This window comes from Chrysochloris asiatica, unplaced genomic scaffold (assembly GCF_000296735.1).
Source record: "Chrysochloris asiatica unplaced genomic scaffold, ChrAsi1.0 scaffold00027, whole genome shotgun sequence".
Classification (NCBI taxonomy): Eukaryota; Metazoa; Chordata; class Mammalia; order Afrosoricida; family Chrysochloridae; genus Chrysochloris; species Chrysochloris asiatica.
The window spans coordinates 4211907-4230804 of record NW_006408545.1 but is presented as its reverse complement, the minus strand read 5'-3'; the positions used below and the strand labels follow the sequence as shown (position 1 = coordinate 4230804).

The following is an 18898-nucleotide window of genomic DNA, read 5'->3' as shown; positions in this document are numbered from 1 at the left end:
ATGTCTGGAGTTCCATGGAAAGGTTAGAACTGGAATTATAAATATGAAGTTGACAGTATTTCTGGATGGTGTGTGAAGTCATGGGACTACATGAAATAATGCAGGAAGTGAACATAAAAAGAAGAGATCCAGTTTTAAGTCTTAGGACTTTCCAATATTTCGAGGTTGGGATGATGAGAACATCCACATAAGGGGACACCAGGGAAGAAGGAAGCTGACTATGAAAGTATCTCATGCCTGGCTCTAAGTGAAAAGAATGTTTTATGAAGGACGAAGTGACAATCTGTGTCAATAATGAGAAGGCAAAGAAGATGACTGGTGATCTTCACTCTACTATTACTTGACTTGGCAGAGTGGAGATCACCAGTCACCATGACAGGCGTGGCTGGGACAAAAAACCCAACTGGAGAGGGTCCAAGAGAGAGGAAGTGAATAGAAGAACGTACGTACGTGAATACAGCAATTGAAGTTATTTCTTTCAAGGGATTTTTCTGTAAAGGGGAACAGAGAAGCTGGGTAAAAGCTAAAGGGCAGAGTGGTGGCTGTGAATATAAATTTATCCAAATATCTTGTGTTTGCTTCCTAAACCTTAGAAATGGATTCAATTTTATATAATACTTAAGTGTTGAAAATTCTTTCACACCCATGGCTCATATCATTCATAGAACACTATTTTGTTTTCATATGAGAAAAAAGTTGAGGGATCCAGCCTTGCTTGAGGCATCGAAACCTTGACATGAAAACGAGGTCCTCTCATTCTGGATTTACAATTCAGTTAAATGAAACTTCATAGATTGCTGTGTAATCCTAAATTGTTCTTTCCCAGGACAGAGGTTGTTTCTAACAAGTGCTGATGTGCAAGGCAAATCACACTGGAGAATCTCACCTTTTCAGCAAAGATGGGGTTTCCTGATAAGTGGCTCAAGTGCATAAACTCCAGATGCAAGGTTCCAAATTCTGCCAGAATACTGCTGCCTCCTGAGGCCCAGGGCCAGTTCCTTCCAATTCCACTAAACAAGAGAAGACAGTGAAGAGTTAGGTCAAAATAATTCTACTTTTCGCAATCCTTAGTCCTAAAGGTTGGTAGTTCCAACATTCTCAGTAGTAACATTGAAGAAAGGCCTATTGATCAGTTTCCATGAAACTTACAACCAAGTAAGCTTTATGAAGCAGTTCTATTTATTAGCAGATGGGGTTGCGCTAAATTGGAAATGACTAGATGGAAACATACTTTTCTTTTAAACAGAAGTGAAACACAACTTTTAATAATGACATCTCAGCTAATAGTTTATTTTGGATGGTTAAAAACTGGACACTGTTTTGTTTTCTTTGATTGATTACTGATTTCAGGCTTTGACTCCTATGTCCAAATTGAAAACTAGTGTTGATTTCAGCCAGGAAGATGTTATTGACTCTTCACTGTCTATAAATAATATTTTGTAAAATATGCATGCCATATAAAGATATACAACAAGCTCAAGTAGAATATAAAACAAAGGTAGACAAAAAAACACCCCATCATGCCCTATAATACCCCACAAAAATGCTTTCAATATTTTAATTTCAGCCCAGTTTCCATGGAATTTTACAGAAATTCCCATTACATAATAATTTTACTTAGTTAAATGATAAATTTCAAAGATTCACTAGTTATAAACTCACTCTACTGCTCTCTAAACCATCCCTCTAGCTAATGAACTTGCTTTCGTATTATTATTTTTTTCATACTATTTTACATATGTTGTTGTTGTTATGTGCCGTGGAGTTTGTTCCGACTCATAGCAACCCTGTACAGGGTTTCCGAGGCTGTAAATCTTTATGGGAGTAGAAAGCCTCATCTTTCTCCCGTGGAACAGCTGGTAGTTTTGAACTGTTGACCTTGTGGTTTGTAGCCCAATTAGTAACCACTATGCTACCAGAGCTCCTTTACATCTATAGATATACATAAAAAGGTATTTTTTTTCTAAGTACTTTCTAGCGTAGTGGTTACGAATTGGGCTGCGAACCTTAAGGTCAGCGGTTCGAAACTACCAGCTGCTCTGCGGGAGAAAGATCAGGCTTTCTACTCCCGTAAAGATTTACACCCTCGGAAACCCTGTATAGGGTCACTATGGGTCGGAACCAACTCGACAGCACTTAACAACAACAACTTTCTAAGGTACTCATTCATTCTGGGCATATATAATCTATGCTTAAAAATGTCAAGGAGACATGTATGGGCAGTTAGATTCTGAACGAGTTCTGTCTCTAAGTCTATCTTTAGGTCGAATTTGTACATCAATCAGAACAGTACGGTAAGGCTCATATTTGGTGGTGATGGTGTACTGTGGAGTTGGTTCTAACTCACAGAGACTCTGTATAGTGTTTCTGAGGCTGTAAAGCTTTATAGGAACAGAAAGCTTCATTTTTCTTTTGCAGAATGACTGGTAGTTTCGAACTGCTGACTTTGAGGTTAGCAGCCCGACTTGTAATCACTATGTTGCCAGAGGCTCCTTAGGTTGACATGTGTTGTTGTTGTTAGGTGCCATTGAGTCAGTAGTGACTCATAAAGACCCTATGTACAACAGAATGGAACACTGTCTGGTCCTGGGCCAACCTCACAATTGTTGCCATGCTTGAACCCACTGATGCTGCCATTTTCTGAATCCATCTCACTGAAGCTCTTCCTTTATTTTTTTCTGATCCTCCACCCTACCAAACATGATATCCTTCTCCAGTGACTTGTCCCTACTGACAATATGTCCAAAGTATGAGACACGAAGTTTGGCCATCCTGGCCTCCAAGGAGCACTCTGGCTGCACTTCTTCCAACACAGATCTGTTGGTTCTATGGGCAGTCCATGGCACTTTCAATATTCTCCTCCAACAGCATAACTCAAATGTATCAATTCTTCTACGGTCTTCCTTATTCATTGTCCAGCTTTCGCATGCATATGAGGTTACTGAAAATACCATAGCCTGGGTCAGGCGCACCTTAGTCCTCAAGCTGACATCTTTGCTCTTCAACACTTTAAAAAGGTCTTGTGCAGCAGATTTGCCTAACGCAATACGTTGTTTGATTTCTTGACTGCTGCTTCTGTGAGTGTTGATAGTTGATCCAAGAGAATGAAGTCCTTGACAACTTCAATGTTTTCTCTGTTGATAAGAATGTTGTTTGTTGGTCCAGTGGTGAGGATTTTTGTTTTCTTTACATTGAGATTCAACCCATACCGAAGGCTGTGCTCTTTGATCTTCATCAGTAAATGTTTTAAGTCTTCTTCACTTTCATCAAGCAAGGTTGTATCATCTGCGTATCACAGGTTCATACTTAGCGTCAGTCAAATGTTTGTCTTGTTACATAGCATATAGTGTACCTTTCTATGCATAAAAAGCATTAAAGAAACACTTCCAGAGTCACTAAAACATCTTTAACACAATACAGTAATAATAAAAACAATGTTTTGATGTGCATCACAAAGTAGTATTCATTTGTTATTGCAAACCATTGCACATACCTCAAATTTTTAACATACTAGACTCTACAGGGGTTGTGTCAGAACTATGGATTGCATGGAAGTCAGACATTCATAACCTAAAGTCTGCCTGTAATTCAACTCTGGTAGGGGTCAAAGGCACAAACTTCCAAAATTACTGACTAGGGCCCAATAAGCTTGGAGAAATACTTAAAAAAACTATCTAACCCTAAACATACACATATATGCATACAAATAAAATGGCTCTGAAACATGATCATACTCTAGACCAGAATTTATTTCTGGAGCCACTCAAAACCTCAAGTTATACTGTTGTTGTTAAATGCCATAGAGTCCGTTCTGACACATGGTGACCCTGTATAGGGTTTCTGAGGAGCAGCTGGTGAGTTTGAAGCACTGACCTTAAAGTGCAAATGACCTTGCAGTCCAGTGTTTATCCTATAGGGCCACACAAGGACTCAAGACATGAAATAATTTAAATAAAGAACACAATTATTCTTTTGACCAATAGTTCCCTTTCAGATACGTGAAAGCCCACATTTTGGCTTTAGTTCAGCTGAACATTTACTGCTTGCTTACTATTGCTAGACACCATGTATGACATTGGGTTAGAAGGATGGCTATGATGAATACATCATTCTACTCTCAGAGAGTTTATATTGTAATGGCAAAGAAAGATCTGGCCATAAATAATTCCAGCAGACATGGAAGATGCCAAGTTACATGTGTGAGGAATTTTTTTGTGCATCTAGATTCCTGGTGTGGTACTGTAGGACAAGCACTGGAATGCAAGGTCACTTGAATAACAGGGTCAGTGGTTCAAACTCACTAGCTGCTCCTCTAGGAAACCCTACACAGGGTTGCTACGAGTCAGAACCAACCTGACAGCACTTACCAACAACATATTTTGAGGTTTGAGTGACTTCAGAAATAAATTCTGCTCAAGAGTATGATCATGTATCAAGATCCACTTTATGTGTGTATATATAAATATGTATATTATGTTGTTGTTGTTGTTAAATGCCGTTGAGTCGGTTCCGACCCATAGCGACCCCGTACAGGGTTTCCGAGGCTGTAAATCTTTACAGGAGCAGAAGGCCTCACAGGATCACTATGGGTCAGAACCAACTCGAGGTCACTTAATAATAACAACATATATGTATATGTTTAGGAGTAACTATTTTTTAAAAGTATTTCTCCAAGATGGTTGGGCCCTGGAAGTTTGTGACTTCGGCCCCCTACTAAATGGAATTACAGGCAGACTTTAGGTTATAAATGTTTGACTTCCCTGCAACCCAAGTCTAATGGCACTCAGCAACAAGAGACTGAACATGTGATCTAACATGATGGTATTACAGAAAGCCTTCTATTTGGAAAAGATTCCTAAATTAAGTCCTGTAGGATAAGGAAAACTTAGTGAGGAAAGAAAGGTGAGAGGGAGAAACTGGCCAATGAGGGAACATGGAAGCAGGGGACTAGCTAGGCAGGTTCTGAACAGCAAGAAGAAAGACGATGTGAGAAAAGGCTATGAAAGATAAGTGAGGCCAGGTTTTGGAGGCTTGTGGCCTTCTCATTTTCTTCTCTTTCTAAGTTGGACCCCATTTAAAGCTGCTTTTGGTATTCCTAGATTTCCTATTTGTTCTTTGCCTTATATCATTTTGAACTCTGAGTGAATGTTTTCAGTCCTACCACTGCCTGTTGCCAGGCTAATGAAAAATGCTGGAGAAAAGGACAAAAAAAGGAAAGGTATCTGAAATTTCATACTAGTCCAACTCTTATTCCTTATTCCCTTTTAGATTAAACCGTAAATTTATTCCAGGCACAGGTTTACATGTGGTAAACCAACAAAAGGTAAACAGAAATAAAAGATAAATTCATTTATTTTAGAAAATGTTCTAAATTTATTCATATCTAGAAATGTGAATCAATTTTCATTTTCATGGTTGGCAAAGTAACATACTATCATCCAAACAGAAAGAACAGCTCCTTTAAAATTTTATTAACATATGGTAAATGCACAAAAGAATTGGCCACAACTTTGTTATGGCTTTGGTTTGTTTTTTTTTTCATTCCACCCATCACCAATCAATGTCAGTGGAACGATCAAATAAAACTACACATTTCAATGTTATAGAGAAACTATTAAAAACAAAACTAAAACATAAAGCACTCTCTGGGTAGGGGGTGATGACTTCCTCAGGGAGGAGAGGGGAGAATGCTGAAGAAGCTCAACACACTTCCCAGATCAGGCAGAGATTCTTGGTTCAGGGTATTAAGAGCATGTTCAGATATGAAAGCTAAGCGGTAAATGTGGACTAAACTAATATAAAGATTACTTTTGGATTATCCATGCATTTGTTATTTAGTTAATCAAGAGAAAATCAGAGCTATACTAAAAAAATTCAATATAGTAAAAAATATTAAGATTTAAAATGGGGTTATATATTCTCTTGTTCCTTGTACACATTCTACTGGGTAGAAAATAGCACCCTTTTCTATCACTATTTAATTATACAGGAAGCTAGAACATCAAAAACTCCAGCAATAGATATGACACACTAATAGAAAACTGGGCTTAGAATACATGGTATGTTTATAGGAAAAGATGGCTATTATTAACATTCTTTTAACATACAAAATTAATGCATTTCCATAAAAGAATTAATGGTTCCATTGGCTTTTAAATATAGGCAATGAAGAGGTTCAAGAAGTCAGCAGAGCATATAGTACCTAAGTATGGATGAAGCTAAGTATGGATGAAGATCTCCTGTCCAGGGAATTTGGCTGGGCGAGAGGATGGAGCTTTTGTCATGCACCAGGCTGTCCCCACCACCACAGTGCAAGTGTTTGTGTTGTTCTGGGAAATGGCTGCCTTCTTTTTGGTAGCACCAACTTTCATTAAGGCAAAACCAAGTCTCAGTCACGTAATGAGGGGAATAAACAAAGTGATCTCTAAGGTCTTTTTATGTTTTCAAATTCTGAGTCCATTAAGGAGTCTATATCTTTGAATGATTCTAATTTCTAATTCCATTTACAAAATACAGGCATTTGTGTGGTGCTATAGGATAAGTCCTTGTGTGGTGCTGGACTGCAAAGTTAGTTTGAATCCAAGGTTGGCAGTTCAAGCTCACCAGCTGCTCTGTGCAAACCCTATACTGGGTAGCTATGGGTCTGAACTAACTAGATGGCACTAAACAACAACACCAACAACAATAGGATAAGCACTGGATTACTAATTATAATGTTGGTGGTTCACACCCAACAGTTGCTCCTTGGAAACCCTATACAGGATCATTATGAGTCAGAACTGACTTGACAATAGAAACATTTGACATTAAATTGATAGGTTTATGAAAACGGGAAATGAATTCACAAAGCATTCTGTCCTCTTGGTCTGGGGTCAGGGTGTCCTGGGCATCTCTAGTTACTAAAGGCCAAGTGTCTTAGAGCTTTGGTCAAAATGAATTTCACCTGTGGGGTTGTTGTAGCTGTTAAGTGCCATCAAACTGGTTCTGGCTCATAGAAACCCTGCATAGGGTTCCCAAGGAGTGTCTGGTGGGTTTGAACTGCCAACCTTGTGGTTAGCAGTCCAATACTTATCTTACAGTGCCACATCAGGCATTTGTAGGGTGGAGGATTTAAAATGTTTATAATTTCCTTTATTATGTATGTTAAAGGTAACTGGTGCTAGCTCAGCTATTTTTACTAATACTAAACATTCTTTAGAAAAATATTTTCAAGATCAAATAATAGTTTGTGTTCAGAAACGATTAGTTCCATAAGGCAAACATAAAAAGGAAGCATATTAAATATTCCCAGTCTTATAATGTTTACATTTTAAGCCAAAATGATGAGTCAGCATAAAACAACAATTAACATGATCTGGGGAACTGCAAGTGTTTGGCTCAAAGAATCCTGGGACAGAATTTCAAATTCTTGTATCTAATTTCATTGATTTATTTACTCCAATCTCTAGTTCTTCCATTTTAAATTGGACTATTATTTAATATACATTTCAATTTTCAGTATTTGGCAAAGGTTATAAATTCTTTAAAAACAAAACATATAGTAATAAAAAGAACTAATTTGGCAATTGTAATGAGAAAAAAGTCTTTTAAAAGAAGGGGCCACTATGATTCCTTTTGAAAATGTAGAATGTTGTTTTGTTGTTTGAATGACAATCACCTGAATGTAGACTCTTACAATAGTGCTAATATATTTTCACATCCACATTACTCACAGGGAAGAAGGTATAATTTTTTCACTGACCACACAGACCTTATATGCAATGGGTGTTACATGCTTTGCCTTTTCTCTCCTGGAAATAGTTAACAGGGTCCCAGGAAACAACTGCAAAATTAATGGAGTTATTCCACTCATGTCTGAATCCTATGGGAGAGCTGCTAACTCTTTTTCTAGAGCCTGTAATGATTCAAGTAGCTTGAGTGTTATTCTGACTTGATAGTATACCCTTTCAAATAATCATAATTGACGTGCCCAAAGTTATATCTTATAGTAATGTTGTTGTTGTTAAATGCCGTCGAGTCGGTTCCGACCCATAGTGACCCTGTACAGGGTTTCCGAGGGTGTTAATCTTTACGGGAGTAGAAAGCCTCATCTTTCTCCTGCGGAGCAGACGAATCTTATAGTAATGGCCCGATACAATTTGGATCATTAACAAACACTGTCGTGTTTTAAAAGATAATGGAATTTTTTCTACAAAATTTTTGAAGCTCTCTTGTATGATTCAGCTTGTTAGTATAATCAGACATAACAGATAAAGAATTTATAGAATGGAAAATTTAAAATAATGAATATGATTTATATTAATGTGTAAACAAAAAATAAATGGTTATCAAATCTTGATTAGCTTTCAATTTACTATGCCTTGTTGTTTGCTATTATATATATATATATAAAAGGGATATGGGCCAATAAAGGCTTTTCTTGAGAATTGATGCTCGAATAATTTCTGATGAGCTGATCAGTAAATAAACTCCCTTCAAGTTTATAGTCTTACAATTTGTTCCTTGTTGTTGTTAAATGCTTTGAGATGGTTCTGACTCACAGAAATCCTATATAGGGTTTCTGAGGAGCCACTGGTAGGTTTGAACTGCTTGTGGTTAGCAGTCCAGTGCTTATCCTACAGTGCTACACCAGGACTCTGTTTACTCCTTAGAGATATGGGATTAACAAATTTTAGAAGACAAAAATTTCCCATAGCCTCTCTATTATAATAAAGCTTTACTCATTTACGTAAATAGAGGAGCACACAGGGATTTTTAATACAAAAGAACAGATAATCCAATATTACTCCTTTTGGATTTTAGCATAAATTAGGAAAGAATAATTAGAAAGTCCATGAATTACTGTTTCATTTAGTCACATCCCCAAAACTTACTGATTTTGAAATTAAGTAATTTCAAATTCATTTATGCCAAATGCTTCCTATCCTGAGAGGTTTGAACAGTGCTGAGTTTACACTCAGACTAAGACCTCACTAAGACTTGGGTTAATGATTCCAGGGTATCATCACTGTAAGATTTGTCAAGATTCTACAGCAGCTCATCCACAAAAAAATCAGACTACTTCTGGATGTGCTACATCACCAGGCAAACATTTCTAATAAAGGGCAACCAGTTGACTGAATTAATTCTAATTCACAGCTTACTGCCCTGAACAGCAACTTGTGAGCTAAAGCTACCAAGAATTTCACTCTCTAAAACTCTTTAAGGGAGCACTGTGGCTCTGAAGGATGAACAGTGGATTGCTAACCACAAGGTTAGCGATTCAAGTCCACCAGTCACCCAGCGAGAGAAAGTTTTTGCAAACATTTAAAGTCTCAGAAACCCTACAGAGGATCACTTTGAGTTGGAACCAACTTTTTAAACAAGAGCCAAAATGATGTTTCAACTTTAGCTATACCTTGGCTCCATTGTCATGAGTAATTATTTTAGAATGTGTTAAAATTGAATTCTTATTTGAATTTATTTTAAGCCTCATTATTGCTGTCCTTTTATTTGACTATCTTGGATTTGGGGAGGGGAGATGTGTTGAGAAGACAGATGGTGAGGATCCCTATCTAATTCCATATGTAAGCTGCTCTTGAGGTCAAAAAGTACAGTAATTATTCTCTGTTATTCAGCTGTCTTATAAGGGAAGTTGTCTTGCCAAACACTATTAAGACATTACAGATGAACTAAATGCAGATTCTACCCAGTTACAGGTCGGTGTATTTTTCTGAAGGCTAAATTTTATTCAGTTGAAAGAACTGTCTCTTATTTGTCATATATGACCTTCCTATAGTCTTAATGCTAAGCTCATCTCTTTTTAAAAAATGTAATAAATGACAGTAGGTTTTAGGGATTTTTTTGTTAAAAAACGATTCTTGTTCAGTGTGGGGGGGGGAGGAAGGAGCCTTTTTAGCTCTCAATAATCAGCGACATTTTCCTGATTCATGAAAGCTAAAAGCCTGATCTTAAGGACACAGCTTAAGCTATGAGGTAATTATAATTACTATTGGAAAGAACAGTTCAAAATAAATTATGCCAAGACTAATGTTATGTTTTTGACAAAAAATTGGAAGCACTTTTAAAAGGATAACATTAAATGATTCTATTCAACAGGTTAAAAAATAAGCATTTGGGGGTGCATTTTGGCATGTTTAGCAAGTAAGACTGAACTAGCCTGTGAGCCATAGCTTATCAAATGGGTATTATGTGCCAGGTATATGTAACACAAACATCAAAACTATAGTGAACATGCTAAGTTTCTTTTATGATTAAGGTGTCTTGTTCTGAAATGTTGGGGGGTGAATCTCAACTGCATCTCAAATGAATTTTTGTTCAGACACTCAGGAGAGGTGAAACAGCCCTTGGAAAATGATTTCTGTCCTTAATGTCCACAGTTTGTCAGTCAAAGAATCAAGTGTATTTAATAAAATTTTAATTATAAAAGTCAGTGAACTTTGTGTGACTGGTAAACAAAGCACATTGATGTCTTATTATTCAGTTCAGCAGACCCTCGCAGCAGGTCTTCTCTATATTAAACTCATTAGGAATAATTGAAAAAGATTAATTCCTTGGTAACTAGTAAATTAGTTTTCACATCATTATACTTCAGAGTGGACAAGACATTGATGCTTAGGCAAGATCAGTAAAATGAATGCTAAACTATGGAATCCACAGTAGGAAAATTGTAGCTAAATGACACACATTTAAATTCCCAAACTATGAATTAACAGCAAGAATATAGATGATCTGAAGTGATCAATGTCAGTAATTATTGTGTTCTTTTAAACTGAATTATGCAAATTAATATATTTCTTTTAACATCTAATATAAAACCAACCAAAGGTCAGACAGTTAATGAAAACACCTGATAATTTAAAACTGTAGTTTTTCTTACTTGGGAATTTTTATGTAAAAAGTACCACACAAATAAAAATGTGAGCATAGCTAATGGTAAGACAACAGATTTAAAGATTATTCTCAACAGATGCTGGAGAATAAAGCTACCAAATGATTTCATTCTCATTTTCCTGCCTTCTGCCTACAACTTCTGGTTTGGAGGCTGCCAAAAGCTGTCTTATGCAATAGTTTGGCAAATGAAATCAAAAACATAAAGATTAGGAAAAAAAATATGACCAAAGATTAAAGAGAAATAAAGAGGAATAAAAAGGAAAACTCAACAATAGATGCAGGTATTCTCAACTAAACATGAACAACTACAGTAACACCCTTAAATAAAATACAGTCAGTGCTACAGGCGAATGTGTTTATAATTAGTGAGATGCTGCCTGGTGACATCTTCTGTGCTTTTCAACTTTGTAGCAGGGATCTATATATGGTGGTCATGGTTATGTGCTGTGGAGTTGGTTCTGACTCATAGCAATTCTATAGAGAGTTTCTGAGGCTGTAAATATTAATGGGAACAGAAAGCATCATCTTTCTCCTGTGGAACTGCTGGTAGTTTTGAACTGCTGACTGTGAGATTAGCAGCTCAACTTGTAACCACTATGCTATCACAGAGCTCTCTCTCTCTCACTCTCTAGAGTTGTTATTAAGCGCTGTTGAGTCGGTTGTTGACCCTGTATAGTGACACTTTTACATACCTAGGCATGTAAAAAGTATAGTGACACTTTTACATGCCTAGCTTTAATGAACACATTTGCATATTTTCAGTTATTAAAAAAATTTTAAATTACAGAATAAATAGTCTGATAAATGTAAAACTCCTAACAACTTATACAAAGTAAGAATAAAAAAAATAGGCATTTAATATGCCCCCAACTTTTGGCAGGTAGTCTCCTAATGCTAATATTTTATTATTTATTGTTAAATTCTATCAAGTTAGTTATGACTTATAGAGACCCTGAGGATTGGGTTTCTGAGGATTGGCTGGTGTGTTTGAACTGCCAATCTTGTGGTTAGGAATCGAGTACTTATCCTACTGTGCCACACCAGGCCCCCAAGGCTAATACTAGCATTTAAAAGAAATGTACGAAAGTATTAAGCAACAGGTTGGTGAAAAATTGATTGTATACCTACATATTTTTTAGAAGAAATACTCAAATATATGAGTGTTGTCCAACATTACTAGCTTTTCAAAGCTTTATTTAATGTGTGTTAGTTTTATAAAATATTGAAAGTGAAAACACCAATATAGTATTGTGAGACAATACATTATAGTCATTTTTGTTTTGCCTTTAAGAATGCTAACATAAACAACTGTAGCATTTGGAAACTCTATTAGAAAGCATTATAAAATGCTAAGACACAAACATAAGAATAGTATTTAAGATAAGAAATCATAATCGTCTTATTTTACCTTCATGGAAGTAGAAGAAAGAAAAAAAAAAATTCTTCTTTATCCTCTACTAACAGATTTGAACTTTAAATGTCTAAGTTGTTGTTGCTGTTAAATGCTGTCCAGTTGGTTTCGAACTTTTGGTATGTAGTCTCCTAATGCTAATATTGTTTTTGTTTGTTGTTGTTAAGTGCCATGGAGTCAGTTCTAACTCATAGAGATCCTGCATAGGGTTTCTGAAGAGTGACTGATGGGGTTTGAACCACTGAACCTGTGGTTAGTAGCCCAGTGCTTATCCTACAATTAGTATAGCAAAAAATAACTACAATAAAAAGACAACAAATTGAGGAAGAATTTGTAAAACACGATATATGAAAGACATGATTTCTTAATGCATAAAAAGGTCTTTCTAAGAGCTTTCGTATGAATGTTGTTGTTGTTAAGTCCCGGTGATTCAGTTCTGACTCATAGTGATCCTGTGGGTTTGAATTGCCAACCTTTTGGTTAGCAGTCCAGCACTATTCTACAGTGCCACACCAGGACTCTATTCAGAATTCAGAATAAACTGCTGGCTCAAAGAATTTTATGTGGTAGTTAGGTCTAAAACAATGCTTTTCTTAACTGAGGATTGTTAAGTGCAGTTGAGTTGGTTCCGACTTATAGCAACCTTGTATAGGGTTTCCAAGAAACATCTGGTGGGTTTGAACTGCTGACCTTGTGGTTTGCAGTCCAATGCTGATCCTACAGCGCCATACCAGGGTTCTAATCAGGGAGGATTTGGACTGGCAAAGTTATGAAATCAGTTGGTTTACCTCTAGGTTTCTCTGAGGGCTAGAAGCATCTATAATGGCAGGGAAGGGGCTGAACTTAGGGCAAATTACACTAGACTCAAAATACCATACTTTGCCAGATAGATTTGGTCTGAAATAAACCGTTGTGAAATAATTAATTAGGTGGAAGGTTTTAGGGTTTTATATATTAGGGCACTCTTGTTACAAAAAAATATATTTTATAGCTGTTCCATTCTTAAATTGTCCTTGAATCTCCATTTAAGACCTGCACAAGGTCGTTATGAGTCAGAAATGACTGGATGGCACTTAACAACAACAACAAGGCTTATGGTCTATTTCCCTTGCCCCCATTCAAAATGAAAATGCTTTCTTGGAGTCAGCAGGGAAAAGGTAAGAAGACTACCTAACTTTGGTTAATAGTAGAGTGGAAATGTGAAAAATGTTATGATTATCTTATAGTTTTAATTACTAAGATGAAAATGGGAGTCCTGGCATGGCATTGTAGATAAGCACCGGACTGCTAACCACAAGGCTGGCAGTTCACACCCACCAGCCACTCGGGTTTCTTTTTGTTAAGTGTCATGAAGTCGGAACTGACTTCATGGCACTTAACAAAAAGAAAATAAAACAGGATGTTGTGATAGAGTTTGACCGGCAGTTTTGTTACATTGATTTGTTGGTAAGAACATGCTGAAAGGGAGCTCTTCAAGCTCAGACCAAAAATAATAAAAATGAACCTGTCAGTGAACACCTTAGAGTGGATCATGAAAGTGCCCTAAAGTGGAAATGATTGTGCTAAGCATGAGAGCAGAAAGATCCAGTACCTGGAGACTTGACAGGTGATGAGACAGGTCGCACAGTACCCTATAGTTCAGAACAGATGTTGGCATTTATTCTAAGTGCAATGGAAAGTTACTCTAGGGTTTCAAGCAGACGGGATGAAGTCTGATTCACATTTTTAAAGACCTCTCTGGAAACTGTGGAGAGAGTAAACTATATAAGAGGAAGACTAGAAGAACGGAAGTAGTTATCCAGGCAAAAGACAGGTGATGGTGGGCTGGAAGAGGTGTTGATAAAGAAGAATAAATGTGGAGGTATTTGAGCTTTGATCCGAGGTAGAATTGTCAGAAGAATTGAGCTTTGAGGATGAAGAGAGATAAAAATCAAAGATGATAGCTAGATTTTTAGCTTTAGCAGTTAAGTTAAATGTGGAAGACCGAGGTAGGAGCAAGTAGATAAAGAAAAGCATGAGCTTTGTTTCTGATATTGTGCTATAATGACCATTATTCATAACTAAAAGGAAAAGACAAATTTGAGCATTTTAATTTTCCTTTTCAGGTTTTTCTAAATATTAATTTATAAAATTTGAGAAACAACTTTTTGCAATGGCTTCGCTAAAAATAATTTAAATTTATAAAAAAGACATGTGCGTATGGTAAAATTTTTTGAAATTATTTAAAAAAATAATATATTTAAAATACAAAACAATATAGGCAGTCCGACTGATTACTACAAGAACAAGCAAGTTGATTGCCCAGGAGACATCAAGGCAAGTGCTCGGGTCCCCTCAGGGCAAACCCCTTCCAAGTCTAAGATTCAATGGGAATACACGCTCTGATTGGTGACCATCACTGATCCTTACCATGAAGGAAAAACAGCAATGAAGCTGTGAGCTAAGCCCTACAACGCTCAAAAGACACCTGTGAACCTAGGTGGAGACCTGGTTGGCCAGTAGTGTGGCACGAACTGCGGACTCCCAGAGTCAGTGACATAGCCACAGAAGACTAGAGTGGAGAATGAAGTGTCCAGCTGATAAGAAGAGAGGGCATATGCACAAGAACATCCAAACGTGCAGATAATACCTACTTGACCTGGCTTCAATGACCAGAGATCAACTAGAAGAAGAAAGAAGAGGAAAAAAAGAGTAATCTGATACAATTTGATAAATATGACCTACACCTATGGATGCAGTAGCTCAAAAGTGGGAACAAATCTTTACAGCAAGGATCATTCCCACCCACTCCATACACAGAGTAGACAGGGATGGGCAACTTGGACACTGGCTACCCAAAATGGGGGGCGGGGGCTACAAAGGCAAGAAGTGACTGGCTTACAAGCTTTCAAGAGGGAGCCTAGATCCAGAGGGCATGGAGAAAGGTAGAATCTTCACTGAGTAGTATCCAATCTGTCTGGGCAGGGCTGATGAAAGGAAATGCAGAGAGTTCTCTTGTGAAAATAGTGAATAATTGTTATCAGGACTGATTGTGAGGGTTGGAAGTGTAAAGGTAGATGTTTTGTAGCAAAAGGAGGGGAGTGATTGACTTTGCAGTCTAGGAGCGTAGGTCCTTGGGACCATGAAGGGAGAAGAGCGGAGAGTAGGACCCTACCCAGAGAAGCAAGCAGTGATGCCAGAGATGGAGGCAGAGACAATGATGTGGAGAGATGAAGAGGCTGGGGACTTTAGGCCCAGAGAGGGAGAGGAGCTGTGTGCTGACAAGAGGGGGGCAGGATTGCAGGATATGCCCTTTGGTTGGTTGAGGATGTATGGAGGGGATTGTAACCATGGCAGTGAAAAGATATAGGATAGGATGAATGTAAATCTAATGTTCTCCCATGTAAACTATCACATAATTCACAATAAAACATTAAAAAAAATGAATACACCTCATACTTCAAATTGTACTCTAATTCCCCAGAATAAGCACCATCAATAATTTTTTGAAAAGTTTTCCAAAATATTTTAGTGCATAGTCATGTAAATGAGAAAAAGGTTTTAAAGCACAAATGGAAGCATATTATACTTTTCCCCCCCATAAAAATGGTTGCATGTGAGGTGCATTGGCCAGGAATTTAATAAAGATCTCCTGCTTGGAAAGTGGGGATTCTACCACTAAATATAACCTTCCTTCTTTCAATGGTGAGGAGCCCTGCTGGTGAGTGGCTAAGCACATGGCTGCTAACCAAAGGCTGATGGTTGAAGTCACCAGCTGATGTGCTGGAGGAAGATGAGGCAGTCTGTTTCTGTAAAGATTTACAGCCTTAGAAACTCTATGGGCAGTTCGACTCTATCCTTTAGCATTACCATGAGTCAGACTTGACACAGAGGCAACGGTAATGGCTGTGTTCAATGGCGAATGCACTTCTTTTTCCTAAATAGAATCCATCTATGAGCTTGTCTTATTGATATCTTCAGGTTAACTACTTCTCTACTTCCATTAAAGTATTCTTTATAAATTAAAATAAATATTCACATGTAATACACTCATTGTAATGAGTAAAACAATGTAAAGATGAATTGAGGAAATGTTAATAATCTGTTACTAGAAGTAGTGCTGGTGTGGCACTGTAGGCTAAGCACTGGAATGCAAGGTCGATTTGAACCACAAGGTTGACAGTTCAAACTTACCAGTCCCTTCTTGGAAACCATATACTGCGTCACTATGGGTCAGAACCAACTCCACAGCACTTAACAGAATATAAACGTATAGGCATATATATCAGGGATATGTTTTTATCATTACAATGGGATTATACTATATACATGACTTAGTCATGTGCCCATCTCAGTTCATAGCTCATCATGGATATCGTTCCAGGTTAATCATTTTTTAATCGCTGCAATGATAATACTCCATACAATGGATAATCAAAATTGATTAAACAAATCTTCTGCTAACAAACAGGTAAAGCTCTTTTAATTGTTAAAGTTCAATCATCATGCTTCATTAACTACCCTTATTCATACAAATGGAGTCCTGGTATGGTGCTGTAGGATAAACACTGGACTGCTAACCGCAAGGCTGGTGGTTAAAACCTACCAGTCGCTCCTCAAAAATGCCATACAGGCTTGCTATGAGTTGGAGCCAACTAGACTATACACAACAACAACACAACATTCATATGAAAGCTTTCAGAAAGAGCTTTTAATGCATTGAGAAAGCATGTCTTTCACAGATCATGTTTTAGAATTTATTCTCCCATTTGTTGTCTTTTAACTGTAGTTATTTTTTGCTATATTAATTTTAGGATAAGCAGTGGACTATGAACCACAAGTTCAGCAGTTCAAAAACCACCAGTCATGCTTCAGAAATCTTCTAGAGAGTCACTGACTCGGAACCAACTCGATGGCACTTAACAACAATTTTTATTTGTTCAAAATTTCCATTTCCTCATATATATGTTCTGACTTGTATGCCTTGTTTAGTAGTAAGCCTTCTCTTCTATCCCAAGATTTAAAAAATAATAATTCAGAAATCAGTGAAATAACGTCTTTTTAGTTAGATTCACCAGTGAAAAAGCAGAACACTATAGTTTATAAATAAGTATTAAATTTATACTTCTTACTACAAATATTTTATTTCTCACATTATGCCTCACATTTTTATCATGTTATGCCTACCTGTTTAAGAGTGTAATTAATTAAGCCTACTGAATAGTTAAATATGCTAAAATGTATTTTTCTTTGGCATTTCTAGTTTTGATCTTACTGCAAAACTTCACTGCTTTGTTTCTTCCTTATAGTGATTTCCTAAGTTCATCAATATTTTCCCACAAAGAAAAGAGAAAATTTTGTTTTTAAACAGCAATGGAAATCATTCTATTTAAGCAAAATTTTGATAATAGAAAGGCTGTCAGACTGTATGTGTCAAAGTCGACTGGACAGCTGTGAGTAGGTAAATCAGGAAAGGAGTCAGATGATCTCCAAACATCATTTACACATTTACAGTTTTCAAGTGTGGCGTGGGGCAAGTCCCTTATAGTTTCAAAGGCAGCAATCTCTCTATCTATAAAACAAAGGAACACCTGCCTAATTCATCTGGTAGGATTTTAGTGGGATCAAATGAGATAATACACAGAAACTACTTTGAAAACTATAAAGGGTTTAGCCCAGAAAAATATTTTTATCTTTTGCATTAGGCAACTGACATTTTGCTAATGAAAAGAAATCTGTTTTTGGATTTTTCTCTTCAATTTTAGAGATGTATATTCAATAAAAATATATTCACCAAATGTTCACTTGGATTCAGAAATTACAGCACAAGTAATAATGAAACAAAGTAAGGCATTCCCAAGATATAAAAATGGAACAAATTGCCACTGTTAATATGCAACTTTCTTAAAGCAACTTAATTGGTATACAACTAGAAAATATGTAGCACTTTGAGAATGCTCTTAACGTATGTTGTAAATCAACTAATAAAAGATAATTTAAAAATTACATCTAGTAGAATGTGGCAGTCCCAGAAACTGATGACATGCTATGTGGGTTAATGAGAGAGGCTAGGAAAGCCTGGTCCATTGATTTACCCTAACACACACCAAAGTAAAATCTTAACCTGCCTGGGACAGGCTCAGTGTGCTATCTGCATAGTGTCTAAATAATCAATTATGAGTCTTTTAGAATAACCATTTAAAACATCATATGAGTTTTAATATGCGCTGTTGTCGCTGTTAAGTGCCATTGAGTCAATTCTGATCCATATCAACCCTGTATAGGGGTTCTGTAGAGGGGTTGGTGGGTTTGAACTGCCAACCTTGTGATTAGCAGTCTAGTGTATACTCTACAGTGCCACACTAGTATTCCTGATATGCAAAGGAAATATTAAAAATAACTCTTAAATTATCCTCTGCCAGAGAGGACTTTTGGAAGTTCAAGACAACTATCTGGCCAACTGATTGGAAAAGATCCATATTTGTGTCCATTCCAAAGAGAGGTGACCCAACGGAATGCGAAATCATTGGACAATCTCTTTGATATCCCATGCGAGTAAAGTTTCTCTAAAGGTAATACAGAAACGGCTACAATCATACATTGACAGAGAACTTC

The 18898-nt window shown here is 36.9% G+C and overlaps 1 protein-coding gene across 1 annotated transcript in view; it reads right to left on the bottom strand.

Annotated features, from left to right (window-relative positions):
- Positions 1 to 18898, bottom strand: part of MAN1A1 (mannosidase, alpha, class 1A, member 1) — a 260368-nt gene that overhangs the window by 62139 nt on the left and 179331 nt on the right. Inside the window, exon 7 of the mRNA XM_006839882.1 lies at positions 887 to 1010. Coding sequence (XP_006839945.1) covers positions 887 to 1010 — 124 coding nt within the window. The remainder of the gene's footprint in view (positions 1 to 886; positions 1011 to 18898) is intronic.